This window comes from Caloenas nicobarica, chromosome 4 (assembly GCF_036013445.1).
Source record: "Caloenas nicobarica isolate bCalNic1 chromosome 4, bCalNic1.hap1, whole genome shotgun sequence".
Taxonomy (NCBI): domain Eukaryota; kingdom Metazoa; phylum Chordata; class Aves; order Columbiformes; family Columbidae; genus Caloenas; species Caloenas nicobarica.
Genome location: NC_088248.1, coordinates 69,161,511 through 69,179,933, shown reverse-complemented (window position 1 = coordinate 69,179,933; position 18,423 = coordinate 69,161,511). Strand labels below are relative to the sequence as shown.

General features: G+C 36.6%; 1 protein-coding gene across 2 annotated transcripts in view; it reads left to right on the top strand.

The window, feature by feature from the left end:
- RGS12 (regulator of G protein signaling 12) overlaps positions 1–18,423 on the top strand; it is an 88,115-nt gene that overhangs the window by 51,247 nt on the left and 18,445 nt on the right. For both annotated transcript variants that reach the window (XM_065634224.1, XM_065634225.1), the window contains 8 exons: positions 1,136–1,305; positions 4,295–4,387; positions 5,544–5,687; positions 9,370–9,549; positions 10,981–11,134; positions 12,352–12,428; positions 14,650–14,850; positions 15,772–15,845. In XM_065634224.1, coding sequence (XP_065490296.1) covers positions 1,136–1,305; positions 4,295–4,387; positions 5,544–5,687; positions 9,370–9,549; positions 10,981–11,134; positions 12,352–12,428; positions 14,650–14,850; positions 15,772–15,845 — 1,093 coding nt within the window. The remainder of the gene's footprint in view (positions 1–1,135; positions 1,306–4,294; positions 4,388–5,543; positions 5,688–9,369; positions 9,550–10,980; positions 11,135–12,351; positions 12,429–14,649; positions 14,851–15,771; positions 15,846–18,423) is intronic.

The window sequence follows — 18,423 nt, the reverse complement described above, 5'->3', positions numbered from 1 at the left end:
ATTTAGTTGTATCTTCATGATTAATTAAACCTCAGATCACCTCTGTGAAGTGAGTATCATCTATGAGTACTACTATACCAATTTTACATTCGTGTAAACTGAGAGGCGGAGTGAGTGGTGGTTTGTAAAAGGGCATACAACAATTAAATGACAAGCGTGTGAAAAGAACCCTTTTATATACAGTTCCTTCTTTTACTTAGAGCAGCCATTCCACCTTTCCACTTCTCTGAAAAAGTGGTCACTTTATGAATTTTTTTGTGCGTTTATTGATATGTGACAAAGATGATCTGAGCTTAATACTTGAAGTTATTACAGTCATGCTGCTACACAAGGTTCTGTTTTCCTGAATTCTTTATGGGTTCTTCTTAATTTCTCTCTCAGAATACAAAAGAAATTCCCATTTTTTGAGATTTAATGAATCCTGTCAGTTCTCAACTTGAGGTTCCCAACTGCACTATGTATGTTGCTCAAGTCTAGAAGGTAGTCACGGATCCCTGATAAATTTAGGATCTCTAGTTTGATACCTTTACTTTCCACAGATGAGGAACGCACCCATTATGAGCTCATTTTCCGTGGTATTTTCCTCAGCTGACTCCTTTCCTACGTTTTCAGCATTTAACAGGAATCTCTCGTTTCCATGAAAAACTTCAGAGTCCCTGTCTACTGACTGAAGAGTGTATGAAATTTTCTCTCTCCTGTCACTAAATAGGTTTTTGCCCACTTTCTGGTGAACAGTGGGTTCTTAAAGGTTTACTTTCCTTGGATAATCTTATAAAGGATTTGCAGTCCACGGGGTGAGGAATGTGAGCAGAAGAATTTTGTCCAAACTACTTATTTTGTTGACCAAGTAAAGAGGTTTGCTTTTGTGCCTGCTTGTTTTGCTTCTGGCAGGGGATTGCTGTTAGGGCACTCATTTAATTTACTTTGCAGTGGAACAGAAGAAAATTGAGAGAGGGTTGGTGTTGCTTTTTCTGTGCAGGTGCTCCTAATAAAAATGAGGAGGGATAGTTTGAAGTCTGCACTACTGTCAGCTTGAGCAGGAGGTGTGATAAATCAAGTAAACAATGCTGAAGAGTAAAAGTGAATAACACTTTATTGACAAATTTGTTCCCTTTTTTTTTTTTTTTTTTAACAGAGCTGAATAGTACTGATTTAAAAGACTGCATCAGTGAAAACAGCCTCAGTAGCAATGCCAGTCTTCCCAGTGTACAGAGCTGCCGACGACTTCGTGAAAGAAGAGTTGCAAGCTGGGCTGTTTCATTTGAGCGTCTTCTTCAGGATCCTATTGGTGTTAAATATTTTTCGGTAGGTTTTGAGGGATGGTAAGAGGCTTTTCAAAATACCTGATATTGCTGCAGTAATTTTAATGTATTCCTTTTGCTTTCTTGACACTATCCTTACGTAGGACAGGATACAGGAGTTTGTTGTTACGCAGTTGTTATCTGAGCCTCTTTCTAAGTTCAAACTGGTCCGCAATTGAATAAGAATTCATAGTAGTACCCACATTGCTGTGCATTTCTGGATAGCAAAAGTTTCACATAAAAATGGAGGCTATACTTTGCTTTGTATCTGAACTTGTAGAAAGCTTCTCCATTTTATAAAACACATTTGGTTATATTTGTAATTGTAGCCTTTGAAAAAAGAAAGAAGCAGTAGTTTCAGTAGTTTCCTAAGAACTGGTAATCTGTTCATGTTTGCCTACTGAAATGTTGGAAGCCATGTAGAACATTTTTTCAAAGATAAAGTGGTTTATCTTCCTACAAAAGGTTTTAGAAATACTTTTTGGAAGTAATTAAGGTAGTTAACAGCACTGGTTAAAGCTGCAGCTTGCAGAAGTAGTGTGGAATATTTTGCAGATCATAAATTAAGCTTCTTCACAGCACATTTATGAAGTTGTAAGTAACATCATCTGTTTTATATGTAAGGAAATAGAAGTTTATACACTTTTTTGCATTTATACACTCTGCTCTGAAAGTCCCTTGCTGATTCTGAATCACAAGGACGTTTTGTGCTACCCAAATAGTTTTCACAAAGAGGACATAAAGAAACCTATGGTATAAGAGATGTGGATTATTAGAATATGCAGTAACTCAGACTCTTTTACTTGATACAAAAGTACATTAAAATATCAAATGATTAATAAGCAGACTTCCATCTTAAATGGTGTAGGAATCCAAAAAGCCCACATTAACAGTGAACACGTGTCTGAGGAAACAGAGAAGATGAAAGCAAAATAATGTATCCTGGATATTGTATTCCCTGTCTTTCCAATTTTCTTAGTAGAGTAGCCTAGATTTTGATGATGATGATGATTATTGTTATTTCTGCGTAGATACTGAGACTTCTTCTCAGACTGAAAGAAAAATTACAATTTTAATCTGATGTTAGAATCCACCTGAAAAATGATACAGTGTGGGGAATTGCTACTGAAAGTTTAGTTGCTTTTTCTTGTCACTTCGAGGCCACCAGCAAACTTACCTACGCTTACAAGTGTAAGCCTTGGAGTCTGGCATAAAGCAGAGTCATGGTGCCTGAAAAAAAAAGAAGCCTTTTCAAGTCCTAGGTTAACAATCCTTCAAAGAGAAGCCCAGAAAGCCCACGGTCTGAAGGGAGTTACCTACAACCAACCAAAAGATATGCATTTCTGCCAGTATTCAAGAACATTGGAGCACGAGCGTTTACTTAATGATTGCATAGCAATCATCTGGGTGCATTTGGCCTTTCCTGAGGACAGCTTTGTCCCAGAGCAGGAATTACTCTCTAAGAAGAGGAGATTTTGCATGTTTTGCAAATACTCACCTTTTGCATAATAGTCTGCTGATTAGAGCAGTGATCAAGGGAGGGAGAGACCTGATTGCAAGTTCCCTCCTCAAGTGGTTCAGACCAACGTCTCCAGCTCCCCAGCCATATGTGACAACTGCTGGGCGACAACATGTTCCGACTGGGCCAGCACTCGTCTTCCTGAGGAAGCCAAATAGTTGTACAGCCAGCTGTGCCCAAGTCGGGTGGCCAGAAAGCAAGCAGGAGATTGACTGTGGATTCATAGTGAAGGCACCGAGCAGGGTAGTAGGCAATTAGCTTCCGGTTCCTGCTCACTAATTTGATGCTCTTTTAATCTGTAATTACAGGTAAAATGCAGAAGTGTCCTCTGACTACTCTCTGAATTGTCTTTTATACATTCAGTGTCTCAGGTCAGGTATCTGAAGAACTTTTAGTTTAAATTGAGAGCCTACTAGTCAATTTAGACTCCATATTGTAGTTTATCTCAATTGCTTTCTTACAGTTGGACTGCCTAAACTCTATGTAAATCTTAAAAGCAGAAGCAGTGTTAAATTTTAAGTATTTCTGTGAAGATTCCTCTTAGACTGCTTTCTGAGACTGCCTTGTATGTTAAGAAAGCTTGAGTGATTCCAATGTGACATGTGAGTGAAAGTTGTGGCTTGTGGGCTGATGTAAAATAAAATTTCCAATTAAACACAGATACCTAAAGTATAAACAAGCAGTGTTCCAATTAAATGAGTGCCTAGATAATTTTTCTGGAGGACCAAGTTAATTTTTCTTTTAAAATCACCTGTCCCGCCCCACCCCCTCGATGGTTAAAATGCTTTCAAGAAACATATACTGATAGAATATTGCGTTATACAGATTTGAATCAGGGACAGCTGTTCGACTGAATGCGGCGCAGTCTTCATTTGGACTCTTGAATGCTATAAAATAAATGTCCAGATTATTGTGTGTTGTACTGGGAGATTTTTTTTTCCCCTCTAAGAATGTATTTCCAAGGAGAACCCATGTAACCACATCAGCAAGCAGTGATAAAAGATTTTTTTGTAGTTGCCATGTGATGCAGAAAGATGCTGTAATGAATACAGAATTGATTATGGGCACTGCTCGATACACATCTACTCTATTATACTGGTAGAACTGCAATTAAAGACAAACGGTTTACAGTGTTATTGTTAAATGTAGTTATAAATTATTTAAATTTTTATTAAAAGTTTATTCACTAGTTTATACACTGCTCAACATGAAGTTTCAAACTTCATCTTTGTACATGCAAATGAGAAATGGTTTGTTTTCAATTAAAATATTTAGAAATGAGAAAGAGGAGAAGCTCTAGGCATATATTGGTAAGGCATTGATGTTTATTTGAGAAGAAAACTGAACTGTGAGGCTGATTGAAATGTTACTATTATGCGAACTTATCAAGTACTATAAATATGTTGTTTGAAATTGCAAGTAACTTATCTTCTTTGAGACATTTATTTGTTTTTTTTTTTTATTTTTCCCTTAGGACTTTCTACGGAAAGAATTTAGTGAAGAAAATATTTTATTTTGGCAGGCCTGTGAATATTTTAACCATGTACCTGCACATGATAAAAAAGAGGTAAGTCCATGTTGTATTTCAGTACATGATGTTGCTTGCTCAAAATTGTTACTTCTTCAAGATTATTGAAATTATTTGAACTGTGCTTGGTCTTTGTACTGTGACTTCACTAATATACGAGGTTGGAGTCTAATTTTCTCAGTCCCCTCAGAGTACTGTCCCACGTTTAAGATGTTGGATATATTTAGACTGCAGTAAAGTGCAGAGGTAGCTCTGTAAAAATGAGTTAAGGTAGACTGGATATTGAAAAATGGCTTTCTGCAGCAGCCCAGGGCAAGCGAATGCAGAGTAAGTTAATTTAACGTGTTAAGGAGAGGCACAAATTAGCCTCTGTTGTGCTCCTCCAGCTAGACTGACTCCACTAGCCAAGATAATGTGTTTATAACTAACGTAGATATATCTGCTGCTGTGAGTGTAGTCATCTGTGTTCACAAATTATGAGAATCTCTACCTCATCATTTTAAGACAGTCCTGTGTTGGTCAGGCGATTCTGGTGAATTTTGTGCAGGTTGGCAACACTTCTCTGGACACCAGAGTCAGGTTCATGCTGTGGAAACGGTTTCATCTTGCAAGTCGCTCTTTCCTCTTTTGTGGACCATTCAGGTTTTCCCCACTTTTTTGTGTCTTCAAACAAACCCTTAAGGGCTTTTTGAGATCAGCTTGATATTTTTTTTTCCATTATTTTCAGAATGTAGGTGTTTCAAAATAAACAAGTTTAAAACAGAGCATAACTGTTTTTAACAGTAAATATTCAAATATATGTTTACATTTTTCTGACTTCTAGAAATTGATGCGTAGAGGATTTATTCAAGTAGTAAATATTATGTAAAAGTTCTGAAATCTGAAAATATCTATTCTTGGTAAGACACTATTTGGTGTGCTTCACCTTTTTATTTTTATAGTTTGGTTATTTTAAGTTTTATTCTGATGGCAACTTTTACTGCTTAAGTAATATCTGATGAATATTTTTATTTTTAAAGGAAAAACCCTATTTATATGCTAAAGCTAAAGAAAAGCTATTAAATGAAAAATACTTGTATATTAAGGAGACTGGAGTGGCTGTATATTTTCATGTGGAATGTATCGATATATAAAAAATACCTGTATAAAAATATGTTTGCAAAGCAAACATACATTTAGTCATTCTTCTCTGTAGCTTTCTTACAGAGCTCGGGAGATCTTCAGCAAGTTCTTGTGTAGCAAAGCTACAACCCCAGTTAATATTGACAGCCAGGCACAGCTGGCGGATGATATTCTCAATTCTCCACATCCAGATATGTTCAAGGAACAGCAACTTCAGGTAACCACAGAAAATATGACTGTTGTATCATTTATGTCTGTTATCTTTTCATCAGAAGTGCTTTAAAATCCATAAAAGTAGTTTCACATGCTGCATGTTTCACTATGCATAAAAAGACAGAGGTCAAGATCATATAGATTCTATTAGCAGAATAAAAAGAGGCTGTATCATAGAATCCTGCTTGACTTTCTGTACATTTGTGTATGTGTGGAAAATCGACATTAACCAAAAAATAATCTGAAAAATACTACTATTGACGTGAAGGTTTAGTGCAAGTAAATAATGCCATGTGGCGCAACAGTATTGCATATGGTGTTTGCATATGGTTGCTTCTTCTTTTCTTTAGTGGACAATTGTGTACACAAATAGTGTCTAATTTTGGTTAAAGTAATTTGTAAAATAAGTCTGTTGTTTTGAAGGAGTCTTTCCCTTGTGCTTTAATAGAACTGTCAAACAAAGAGCTTGTTAAAGCTGTTGGTGTCTGAAGACCTCTGAAGTGGATGCATTTTAAATAATTTTTGATGTTCGGAACAGAACAGTTATGTAACAACAGGATACGTTTCACATTTTCTGTAGAATTTAAATTTCTTCTTTTTTCTCTTAAGTAATCTCTTTGGTAACTCCTACGCTAATAATTTATTAGTAGAAATAATTTTGAGAACATGTTATTTAGAAATCAAGGATATAGATTTAACCACATAAATGAAACAGGTCACAATCTTCATCTTAGTGCCACCTGAGATTGCGTGATTGGGGCACAAGAGCAGGTGGGTGTCGTGTCTTCCTCCATCTGCAAAGCAGAGATGGCAGGTAGGTCTAACTGCTGGTCTGGTAGCTTCTAATGTTACAAGCCCTGCACCTACCAACGTGTGAGGCTTCTGTGGGAATTACCAGCCCTGATCTTCCCAGAGATTTTTTCATGCATCGTGGCTTTGTTGAGGCCATGCCGGAATTCCTCTTCATCCTCTCCCAGTTGTTTGGTGGAGCAGAGGGTGTTCTTACAAATCTGGTGGCTGGGCCGATGCAGTTTTTTTTCCTTCTTTGAAAACACCGTGTCCTTAAGTTGGAGGGCTTGTAAGGTGGGTAAAAATGCTGATGTTAAGTGCTGCTGTGGGTCTAATCCCAGCCATGTGGCCTGTCTGGGCCTGACCTACTTCTCTTGGATAATCAATGCCTGTGTAGTTCATCGGATTCCTTAGTCCGGCCTGTTCCTCCCACTGAAAAATTAGGTGAAGCGGGATGAGGGTTACTGCGGCCAAAATAAGTGGCCCTGGTGCTGGGTGTGCCAGCCAAGGTACTCACAGTGTGTTGCCTGGCTGAGGTCATGCCGGGCAATCATCTGCCTTGATGGCCTTTCAGATCTTGGTTGCACCAAGTGGTGGTTCTGCAGTAGGTCAGTTTGTGGTTTGATGGTTTGAGGTTTGATGACCTCAGGAACACAGAGCTGTAGGTATGTGTAGTTATTGCAACGCACCCATAGACTTTCAATGTTCAGCTCATAGTGCTGTTACCATCTTAATAATGCGAAGGCTCTGGATTTGTGGTTTTTCATGAGATTTTTTAGATTTCAGCACTGAGCATAAAGTACAAGGGTGCTGACCTGTGCTGGTCATCAAATAAGTGTTACATGATGCTGAGGAATGGGAGCGTTTATGTGTAAAGTTCAAGTAGTGCTTTTATAAGCTATATTTTCCTTTTTAATTTGTAAGAACAAGTAGCATCTGCTAGATTTTTTCCAAATAAGCAGAACTCATTAATGTGCAAATTAATATGATAATAATGCTAAAAATAGGAAATTGGGGCTGTAGTGTGGGCTAGCGACATAGTAGGGCAGATGATGATCAGCTCAAGGTAAATTTGTTAAGCTGTCATCACTCTGTCCAGCAAAGTTAAAAGATCAGAATGTTTTTGCTGTGTTAAATATATCTAGTTTGCAGACTTCATCTCTTGAATAACTCTCCTTGTGTCTCTTAGTTCTCTGCAATATTTTCTTTTAATCTTCCTACCTAGCATGGAATAACAATTTCATCTTCTTTTGGTGCTAGATTCTGTGACAGGAGGCAACTCTGAAAAGCTTCGTTTTTCATCCTGAAACTGTATTAAATTTAAGTTGTTAGTGTTAGCTGTGCTGTAGAATTGTACCTTATATTTTGGGGGCACACATTGCATTTAGCTTAAAATATTGTGATTTGTTGAGGAGTGTAACCTCTGTAAGTTTCATTTTCTTAAAGACGTCAAGGACAGGTGAAGTTTTTTGTATTTTTTGTTTAGTTTGGTTTTTGGATCTGTGTTGGTGTTTGCAGACTGTATTTACCATTTTCCCTAATAACCTTGTATAAGCAGGGCATTTGTGAGTCCTTGAGACTGAGGCATTTTGCTTTCTTGTAATTGCTCCTCCGTATCTTATGCTGTTTTGGCAATACACCACAGTACTATTCTTTGAGTTCAACAGAACTTGAGAAATGTTTCCAAGCCGTGTACATCGTGTACGCTAAATAATTCACTGAGCCTTGGCCTGAAGACTGTGTGTGCTCCAAAACTAGTTGCCTTTTTGAATTTTGCCAGTGTACCTAACTGTGGTAAGAGAAGAATTGTATTTTTCATAGCATGAGAGATTCCCCTTAGTGAGCAGTTTTACAAGTAGGAAGAGTCACTGACACTGGATTGTCTCTGGCACTGCATTGAGGGCACCTTAGTCTTTGTGCTGAGCCATTTCAGCCTGGTAAACTGGCAAAAGCAACCCTACAAAAGTGTTTTTTCCATCGCTTGCCATGTGGGAAAGTTTGTTATGGGGCCCAACAAACACGACAGGTAGCACCAAAGAGGGCATGGGAATATACAGGGGGAAGGCAAGAATGTGGACGTCAGCATTCAGTTTGAATTATGTTTTTGCGAGGCTGCAGCATCTTGCTGATTTCCACAAAAGCTTTGGGCTAATGCTTGTTGAGAAGAATGGCTTTGTGCAGTCTGAAAAATGATTTCCACCTGAAACTGGGCCACTGATGGACTTCCCTGGAGACTCCTGGAAATGCCAGAACCAATTGGGAGGCGCATACTGTTTTTTGCTTGTAGGGAATTTGTCATGTCCAAAGGAGGACAGCATTCATACTGTTTTTTTCAGATATGCTCGTTTACAACTGCTTCAGCTTGAGCAATTAGACATCATAATAGTATTTAAATGTCCCTAACCGGAACATACTATTGCATGTTGTGATTATATCATATTCCTGAATTTTAGACCATGAACTATTTTTTGTTCACAGCTACCTTAAAACACACTTGTATAATTTAATCCTGTCGCATATAGTACTGATGTAATGATCTTTAAAAATATTTAATATATTTAGCTTGCCACGCATTTCACGTAGAATGTACAAAGGCATAAATGCCGTAAAAATGACTCTGAGGATGGTATTGTCAAGACTCTACAGCATCTCAGCTTCTCATGCACTTTGCACAAATTTTAGCATATTTCTGAACCTATGCTAAGGGAATATATCAAATCATGTTTCACTTTAAATTGGTGCAGTGTATTTAACCAGGTCGAAACAAAGTCACGTGTAGTGCTGCGTACAGGTTGATGTCCTAAATTTTGTGGGAGTTGGCTGTTGCAAAATAGCTTCATTTTCTCAATGTGTTATTTAAGCTTATGTAACCATTATCTTTTGCACTTTACTTTCAGATATTTAACTTGATGAAGTTTGATAGCTATACTCGCTTTCTCAAATCCCCCCTTTATCAAGAATGCATCTTAGCTGAAGTAGAAGGTCGCCCTCTTCCTGATCCCCAGCGTGTTCCCAGCAGCCCCACTTCTAAACACAGTATCAGTTCAGAGAAGTCCAATATCTCAACACCGAAAAAGGTGACCTTTGCATTGTTGTTATCTGAAAACTGTGTTCTTAAATAATGTTTTTCAAGATCAAGGATAATATATAAAAAACTATTAGAGTGTTTGTTTGGTGGTGCTAGCAAATATAATTACAAAATCTTTATGTACTCAGGAAAATACTTATTTTTTTTTAATTTTAAATCCATACCTTTCAATCAGATTTCTAGCTATTGACTTCCTGAATAAAATTTTAAATGTTTGCTATTATTTACATATATGTGTGTACAAATAAAATATTAATTATTTTAATGCATCAGTTCAGAAGCTTATTTTGATTTAATATTGGAATTAATATGTGATATTTTAATGTTTGCTGAGAGCAGACATTTTATCAGAACTTATTGGAGAAGGCTTAACCTAATCTAACCCACCTTTGCAGAGGATAGTTTTTTAATTTCTTATCCCCTACTGAACTAAGATAATTCTGTGTAAAACAGATACCGTTGCTTAAAAATAAGACCAGTATTCTTACTGATCTCCTAACATTATTTAGAGTTTATTTTTAATTCATGTAGATAATACCACCATAGTATTACGTATGGGTAAATTGTAACTTTGCATTTTTCATGTCAGTCACTGCACATTAGCCCAGGGGTATCAAACTCATTTTCACCAGGGGGCCACATCAGCCTCGCAGTTGCCTTCAAAGGGCCAAATGTAATTTTAGGACTGTTTAAATGTAGGAGCAGTTACATGTATACAGTCCTAAAATTATATTCAGCCCTTGGAAGGCAACCGTGGGGCTCATGTGGCCCCCGGTGAAAATGAGTTTGACACCCCTGCATTATCCCATCTGCTATTATGTATTTTTATGACTAGGAACCTTTTCACAAGTAGCATTTTAAGGAATACCATAATAATCTAACAAGAGTAGTAGCTTGTTAAAGCAAGTTTAGTTTACTATCAAATGTTCCTGATGTTTTTATTCTTCAGCACTAATAAATACTTTGGTTATGCTTGTAAATGTTAAACAATATTTTGTCTTTAAATGCAGTTCATGTTCAAGCCTAGCCTAGGAAAAATGTATGAAATATCAAAATGTAATTCTGTGATTGAAAAGCATGGCAAATTGCCTTTCCACATTAACTTAGGCATTACTGGTGAGCTTTGGAGAGTTCTTTCACATTTGCAGGAGCTCTTTGTGGCTTGTTTCCAGCTACTGTTTTGTACTCCCTACCAAGTAGCACATTTCTATCTATGTATTTATTTTTGTTTCCACTGTCTCTTTTTTTTTTTTTTTGACTGCTACTGAGAGGGATGCTGGCAAATACACTTCTGAGTGGGGTAAAGAAGGCAGCTAACCTGACCATCACACTTTCATTTTGGGAAGAAGTGTGGGAAGGTTTATTTTAATGTATTTACAACTGTGATGCAGCCAATAACTTAATTGTGTTTTGGTGACAGTTAAGTGGTAAATCAAAGTCAGGAAGATCTTTAAATGAAGAGTCAGGAGAGGAGGACACTGAGAAGAAAAAAAGGGGAACATTTTTCTCATGGTCAAGAAGTAAGAGTTTGGGAAAATCACAGAAGAGAAAAGAAAATGGTGATTATCCAAATGGTGAGTAGTCACATCCCACTTTGTTGCAAATTTTGTTTCAGCAATAGATGTGACAAATGTTATCATTTTTAGTTTGCATCTAAGTGCATCTTTGGCTGTGGCAGAAGGAAAAGAAACTGTCAAGTCAGAAGCCATAGCGTGGTTAGTATCACTGGAAGTTCTGTGGAAGGAGATGTACAATAAATAGATAAGAAGTATGAAAATATTTGAACTTGTTTTTCTTGACTTCTGAGATACTTTTTTTTTCAGCTTTCCAGCTTTTTCAAGCAGAGAGCTACTATTTTTATAGTAAGATAATTTCTGCTCTTTCCAGAGAAGTTCAGGTGATGTACATAGAAGTAGTGCTATAGTTACAGCTATTAAAAAAATTCCTCCATCTGCATTATCCTCCTTTTCTTTCTTTTATTAGTACCACACAGGTATGTTCACTTCCGAACACCTTCACTAGCTGTTTCCACCTTTCCTGAGTAAGATGAAAAAAGAAGAGTCAGAGTTATGAAAACCTTTGTAATCTGCTGTTTTATTGTTATATTTAACTACTTTTAATAGTTTAAGGAAGAGTTCCCCTGTGAAAGCTCCTCTATGTGGCCTCTAGAGGAAGAGATGAAAGTTTTGCAGTAACTCAATTGAGTTAAAAATAACAGAGAAATTCCATTGCAGCACCAAATTTGGACCATATTATTACTGTGGTTTCTTCTTCTCTATTTTCTAGTAAAGGCCCAAAACCACAAGATACCTTTGATCATATGGATATTTTAAGTGTTTGCATTGTATTCCTGTGAAAAGACATCAGAGGCATTTGCAAAGAGTATAGAGTTAAACTTCTGAAATCGACCAGCGATTGTCTTAGATTTTAGTTTTCTAACACCATACTTGCACTTTTAGAAATATTTCTCTCTCTTCAAAATATCTGAAGAGGTAGAATAATTTAAGAAATCATTATAAGAGTAAAAATAAAAAATTTTTAGATTTTTTTTTTTTTAATATAAAAGCAAGTGGGGTTATTCAAGGGTTACTTAAACAAGAAAAACTCAACCAAATCTTGTTTTGGATTTCTGTGTTTCAGTGCACAGAAGTACGAAATTTGGTGTTTTTTCCTTTAATGAAAAAATAAAAAAATTCTGACCAGAGGAGCTAATATTTGAAATAGCTTTCTGTATTATAATAAATAATAAAAATAAGCCTTTTTACTGATTGCTGATTCTTTCCACAAACAGATTCTATTCAGTCCAATGGATTATCATACCGACGGGAATCACAAGGCTCCATGTCATCAACGGCTAGTCTTGACTTGGTAATGGCTGGCTCTTAATAATGCAGTGAAAACAGTGAATTACTATTTTTTTTAAGTAGCGTGAAGTAATTTGTTTGAAGTAATACTTTGAGAAAGGGTCTTTAAGTGATACTGTTAGAGGGCAAGATGTAATATTAAGCAATTTTAGGATACTAGAAATGTAATGGAGGTTGTGTTCATATATTTTGTTTTTATGACAGAAAGATATCATTTGCATCTTGTCTGTCAGGCACCAGTAAACTTTGAGAACAAAAGTTTGTCTTTCAAAGGGAGCCACTCCAGCTCTGTCTAAACAGCTTTTTCCACCTACCAGAGTTTTGATATTCTGTTCCGAACAATCACATGTTAAAGCTGTCCGTCTGCTTGACCTGTATGCAAGCTGTGTTAGACTGATTTCTGTGGTACCAGTGTCTGTCGCGCTTCTTTCCTCTCCATTTCTTTCGAAGTTGGGAATTTTTCGTCTAGTCGTTACGACTTAACTCTTCTCCTAAAATCTTAGAAAAGAGAGATAGGGAATTTCATTGCAAACCATTGATCTTTGTCGTAGTATGTTGTAAAATACTGTGTACATCGAATCCTGTGTTCAGTTTTTGGCCTCTCATGACAAGAAAGACATTGAGGTGCTGGAGAGAGTTCAGAGAAGGGCAACGAAGCTGGTGAGGGGTCTGGAGCACAAGTGTGATGAGGAGCAGCTGAGGGAGCTGGGGCTGTTCGGCCTGGAGAAAAGGAGGCTGAGGGGAGACCTGATCGCTGTCTGCAACTGCCTGAAAGGAGGTTGGAGCATGGAGGGGGTTGCTCTCTTCTCCCAGGTAGCGAGAGATAGGACAAGAGGAAATGGCCTCAAGTTGCACCAGGGGAGGTTCAGACTGGATATTAGGAAGAAATTCTTCACAGAAAGGGTTGTCAGACATTGGAACAGGCTGCCCAGGGAAGTGGTGGAGTCACCATCCCTGGAGTTGTTTAGAAGATGTGTAGACGCAGCACTTAGGGACATGGTTTAGAGGTGGACTTGGCAGTGTTAGGTTAATGATTGGACTTGATGACCTTAGAGGTCTTTTCCAACCTAAACAATTCTGTGATTCTATAATCAGTGAAGACACTGTGATTTCTAACCATCAAGTTCTACCTTTGCAGTGTAAATCTAATGAAATGCAAAACTGAAACAGTATTAATAATAGAACATCAATGTAATACTTCATTTTAACTACATTGATGTGGAGGAAGAGTATATAAAAGGAAATTTTCACAAGTTCTTTTGTAGTCTTGATATCCCTCCAGTAGACTAGATTCTAGCAACTGTTATTTTGCCTATGCTACAAATACTGATTAGGAAAGCAAGCAAGGCAACGTCATCTTTATTTCTGTTGCAGAAAAGTCTTAAGAAACAGAAAATGCAAAGACTTCCCTACAGTAACAACCTCTCTTTTCTCTCCCACTCCAATCGATTGTCAGAAGGTTACTGTGATTTAGATGAGAAGCAACAAGTTAGAGAAGAGAAAAAGCACAATGAGTACCCTAATAAAAGACAGTATTTTTGTATTGTCCTTTTAAGTTCTAATTGAGCTCTTTGTTAAATGTTTAAAGATAATTGTGATATTTTGTAGTAATGTTGTCATTCTACTGTTACTCTAGAATAAAGATTAGTGCTATGCCCTTTAGGCTTAGCCTTCTGTTCTCTTTAATAAAAAAACCCATGATCGTGAAGCGATTTTTTTTTTAAAAAAAAAATTCTCTGTGGCATATTTGTATGTGTAGTATTCAGATTATGCTAAAAGAAAAGGAAATTGTGTTTGAGGAACCTGATGTTTAAAGGTGCTCGTCATCACTTAAATGTTGATGCATGGTGTGCCAATGGTAATTCTTATGTCAGCAGATCATTATTGAGTATACACACTTAACAATTTGGAAGCTAAAAAAGATTTTATTTACTTCTTACACTTGTTGATTAGGAGTTCTGTTCTATAATTTGAGAATATTGTAACCTGTTTTATGCACTCACTATATAAAACTTCATCTCTTCATGAAATACATTTAGATTTGTGCAGTGCTGTTGTCTTTTTTCCAGGTTTTAAATTTATCTGGTATTTGTGATATTTGGAAGGATTTCTAAACTGTAAACATGGTAGATAGTATGCTTCTTGGTTTGATTTGTACAGACTAACTGTGTAGGCATATTCCTACCTTTCCTATTCGGCACTGACTTTTCTTTTCTCCTATCAAGTCGGAAACCTCAAGATTACCTGCATTTGTACCAGATAAAGAGAAATCTCCCAAATACTGCTGTATTAACCTTCCGGATGGTTCATCCAGCAAAATGGCCGTTAAATCCGGATTCTCTATCAAAGAGGTGCTATCTGGGCTCTGCGAGAAACATGGCATTAACATAGCTGCAGTGGACCTTTTTTTAGTTGGAGGTGATAAGGTATTGCATTTTCTTGTGCTTTCTTTGAAGCATTTTCATACTTATTTTACTAATAAGAAATCCTGTTCTCTCAATAGTAATGGTTCTTTCCCGGTTCTGCCTATAGCTTTACATTGGCAGTACTATGGTTGTGGTAGCTACATTACAGAAAGCAGAAGTGTTTATGACAAGGATTTCCTTATAATAATAAGTTAATTCAGATATCTAGTCCACATAGGTTGTCCAGGGAAATGATTAGCTTGTACTTAATTGAAAGTATCCAGAAAGAAAACAAATGTGTTGTAATAGATGGTACTTCATTAAAGCAAAGAAGCATAATGACATTCAGATCAACAAAACTGAAACGAGATGAATTCATGCTAGTATTAAGGTACATGTTTTAGTGTTGAGGAAAACTTCCAAGACAGCAGTCTACATTGGTGGCGGGTGATGTCTCATATTCCAACAGAAGTATCTCCAAATCAAAGAGAAGCTGTGGATGTGAAACATTTATTGCCTTAAATCTGTGCTTGTGATCAATCTAGATGATTACAATGAGAAAAGTCAACGAATGTGCATAGTTATGCCTGTTCTTTTAAATTTTTTAATGACTGCTAACTTGCCATATATTCTAATGCATCATTCTGTGTAATAATTTATTTAAGTTGAAGGACCTAGGCTTGTTTTAAAACACTGAGTTCCTGAGTACCTTCTGGCTCCAGTAGATTTTAAAGGTTGGTCCTTGTCTCACAACTGGCCAAAGTAAAGAAATACACTTTAATCGTGTCGCATATTGTAAATGAATATCTGCTGGAATGTGCACAACCTATATTAATAATCTTCTGAGTTATCTGAATTTTTTTTTAACCACTCAGCTGCTCATTTTTACATATTTTAAAATTAATTTGCTCTCTTCTTTTGTTCCTGACATATGCTCTGTAGCCACTTGTGTTGCACCAAGACAGTAGCATCTTGGAGTCTCGGGACCTACGTTTAGAAAAACGCACTTTATTTCGGTAAGAGTCAAAAATACTGTCTTCCTTGGCATTTTCCAGCCTATTTTCCATTTTGTGTTTCATAAGTGCACTGAAGCATGTTGTCAGTTACTTGTGTAGCAAAACAGTAGTTAATGCAGAAAAGAATTTGTCTGAATCCAGTAAAAAATTCAGTTAGCCATGCAATGCAACATCTTTGATTGTAATCCAGAATCCAGCAGCAGGGGATCTAAGGTTCCCATTCATTGTACAGGCACGGTAGAAGAAATAGGTGTTTGTATCGAGCAAAGAGTCTCGTGAAGAAGGAAGGTGACCTAATATTTGTAACTGAAAACAATTGACTTCCACATTTTACTTCTTAAAGTAGAAGTCCATTTTTGCTGTAGATTGCGGTAACACTTAGGCAAGAGATACGCATTTAGCATGGGGATGTCTCTGAGCTACACAAGTGCCTAAGTTAGATGTTCTGCCTATGTTTAGGCACTGATATCCTAGAGATTTAGAGCCAGCTGCTCGGTGCTTGCTCTGCAGGTAATGGTGAGATTGGGGCACCTCTAAAAGGTAATTCTGATGAGCGCAACCAGAGTAAGGATCAATGGGAGAAATGTGGGCCCACAGGAACGTTCCAAACTGCGTAGAGCAGCACCCGGTGAGTTTTAAATGCTGCAAGAGGAAGCTTTCTGCATTGCAGTCTTGGATACAAGTGGGAATTTGATGTTCCAGTTAGGGATATTTAAATATTACTCTGATGTCTAACTGGTCAAGCTGAAGCAGTTACGAACAAGTATATAGGACAGATCTGCCAGCCCAGAGGGACCTTCCACATCAAGAGGAGATGTGTTTAGTAGGTTGAAGCAGCACAAGAATGAGGTGGAAGTTGAACTGCAAGTTTCCTAGTCTAAATCCTAAATGTAACAATAAAAAAAAATAAGCCTTTAAGAATCACAGAATCACAGAATGTCAGGGATTGGAAGGGACCTCGAAAAATCGTCTAGTCTAATTGCCCCACCGGAGCAGGAACATCCAGATGAGGTTACACAGGAAGGCGTCCAGGTGGGTTTTGAATATCTCCAGAGAAGGAGACTCCACAAGCTCCCTGGGCAGCCTGTTCCAGTGTCTGTCACCCTCACTGAGAAGAAGTTTCTTCTCATATTTAAGTGGAACCTCCTGTGTTCCAGTTTGTACCCATATAAATAATAACTGGATATTTTTATTGAATACAGGTTCCCATTCAGTTGCATTTGTAATTATGTGCCTAACTGGCAGAGTAGAGTAAGACTAATTGTATAAATATAAATTCATCTGCATATAGATTTATCATCTTGAATCTTAAACAAGGCAATGTTTTAATATTATTATTAATGTGGTTATAATATAATTCAATACATAATATATTTAGTATTATGTAATATTATTTTATAGTATACAGTTTTTTCAAAATCATCTGTTTCTATTTTTTTCCAAAATGCCAGAAAATATTTTAATGTTCCTAAATTCTAAAAATCCAAAGTTGCACTATGAAAACTCTTGAAATAATTATTGCAGGAAAAAGTCATGAAGTAGAATATTTGTGTTACATTGAGTTATGCTTTTGAAGTGAATAAAATTTGTTCTTCATTTTGGCTTTATGTTAATTTTCTTTAGGAAGGAGGGCTAGTTTCTGTTTGAGTACTTCAAATTAAGGAATATGGTACAGCATATTCAATTTCAAAATTGAGATTGAGCAGTCTTTTATTAGGTGTTCGTTGAGTTTCCAAATTAAAAAGGAAATTTAAGTAGGCAGTACCATATGTCTACTTGTGTGTTAATTAAAATATAGAAGTGTTCTACATTAATCCCTTCTGTGGGTAGACACTGTGTAAGCAAAAATATTTAAATATTTTGATTATTTTCAGACATAAGACAAAGACTATGTGGATGTACTTGGTTACCTGAATGTCTGCCACTTCTGTGTCAATTACCAGTTAATGATTAAAATTGATCATTTCTATTTAGTGGCTGTTGTCTTCTAAGAAAATATGAAAGTCAAAGTTTCAGTTATACAGGGTTCTTGTGAAAGGGAAAAGTCGATAAGACTATACATCTTGTATTTAAGTAATTTTGTGAGAGAAAAAATTGGGTTTACATTTAATCATGACTGACAAAATCACTAATAATTTTTATTTCTTCTGATGGTTTTGTTAGCAATAAGCCTGCCCTTATTTTCATGCTATAGTACCGTTGTAGTCAAATGTGGCTGTTACAGAGAAATCAGGGCACAGGTGAAGAGCAAAAAAAAACCACCAAAAAACCAACCAAAAACCAAAAAAACCCACAACCAACCAACATAGACAGAGTTCTGTGCAGGTAAATAGACATAAGTGGAATAGTTGTTTGGGTTTTAAAAAATATTTCTTATTTCATTATTTTTTTGCTGTTTTGACAAAATGAGACAAAGGTGCTTAGTAGACTCTGAAGAGGGTTGTCTTTATCCTTTAAATTCCAACTGAATTGCTTTTTTTTTTAGCATCATCTGGAATTCCAGTGTATTTGTTCCTATACTTAAAAATAAAAATTCCTGCCGAAGCCCATCTCAAGTAATTGAATAGGACACTGTGAG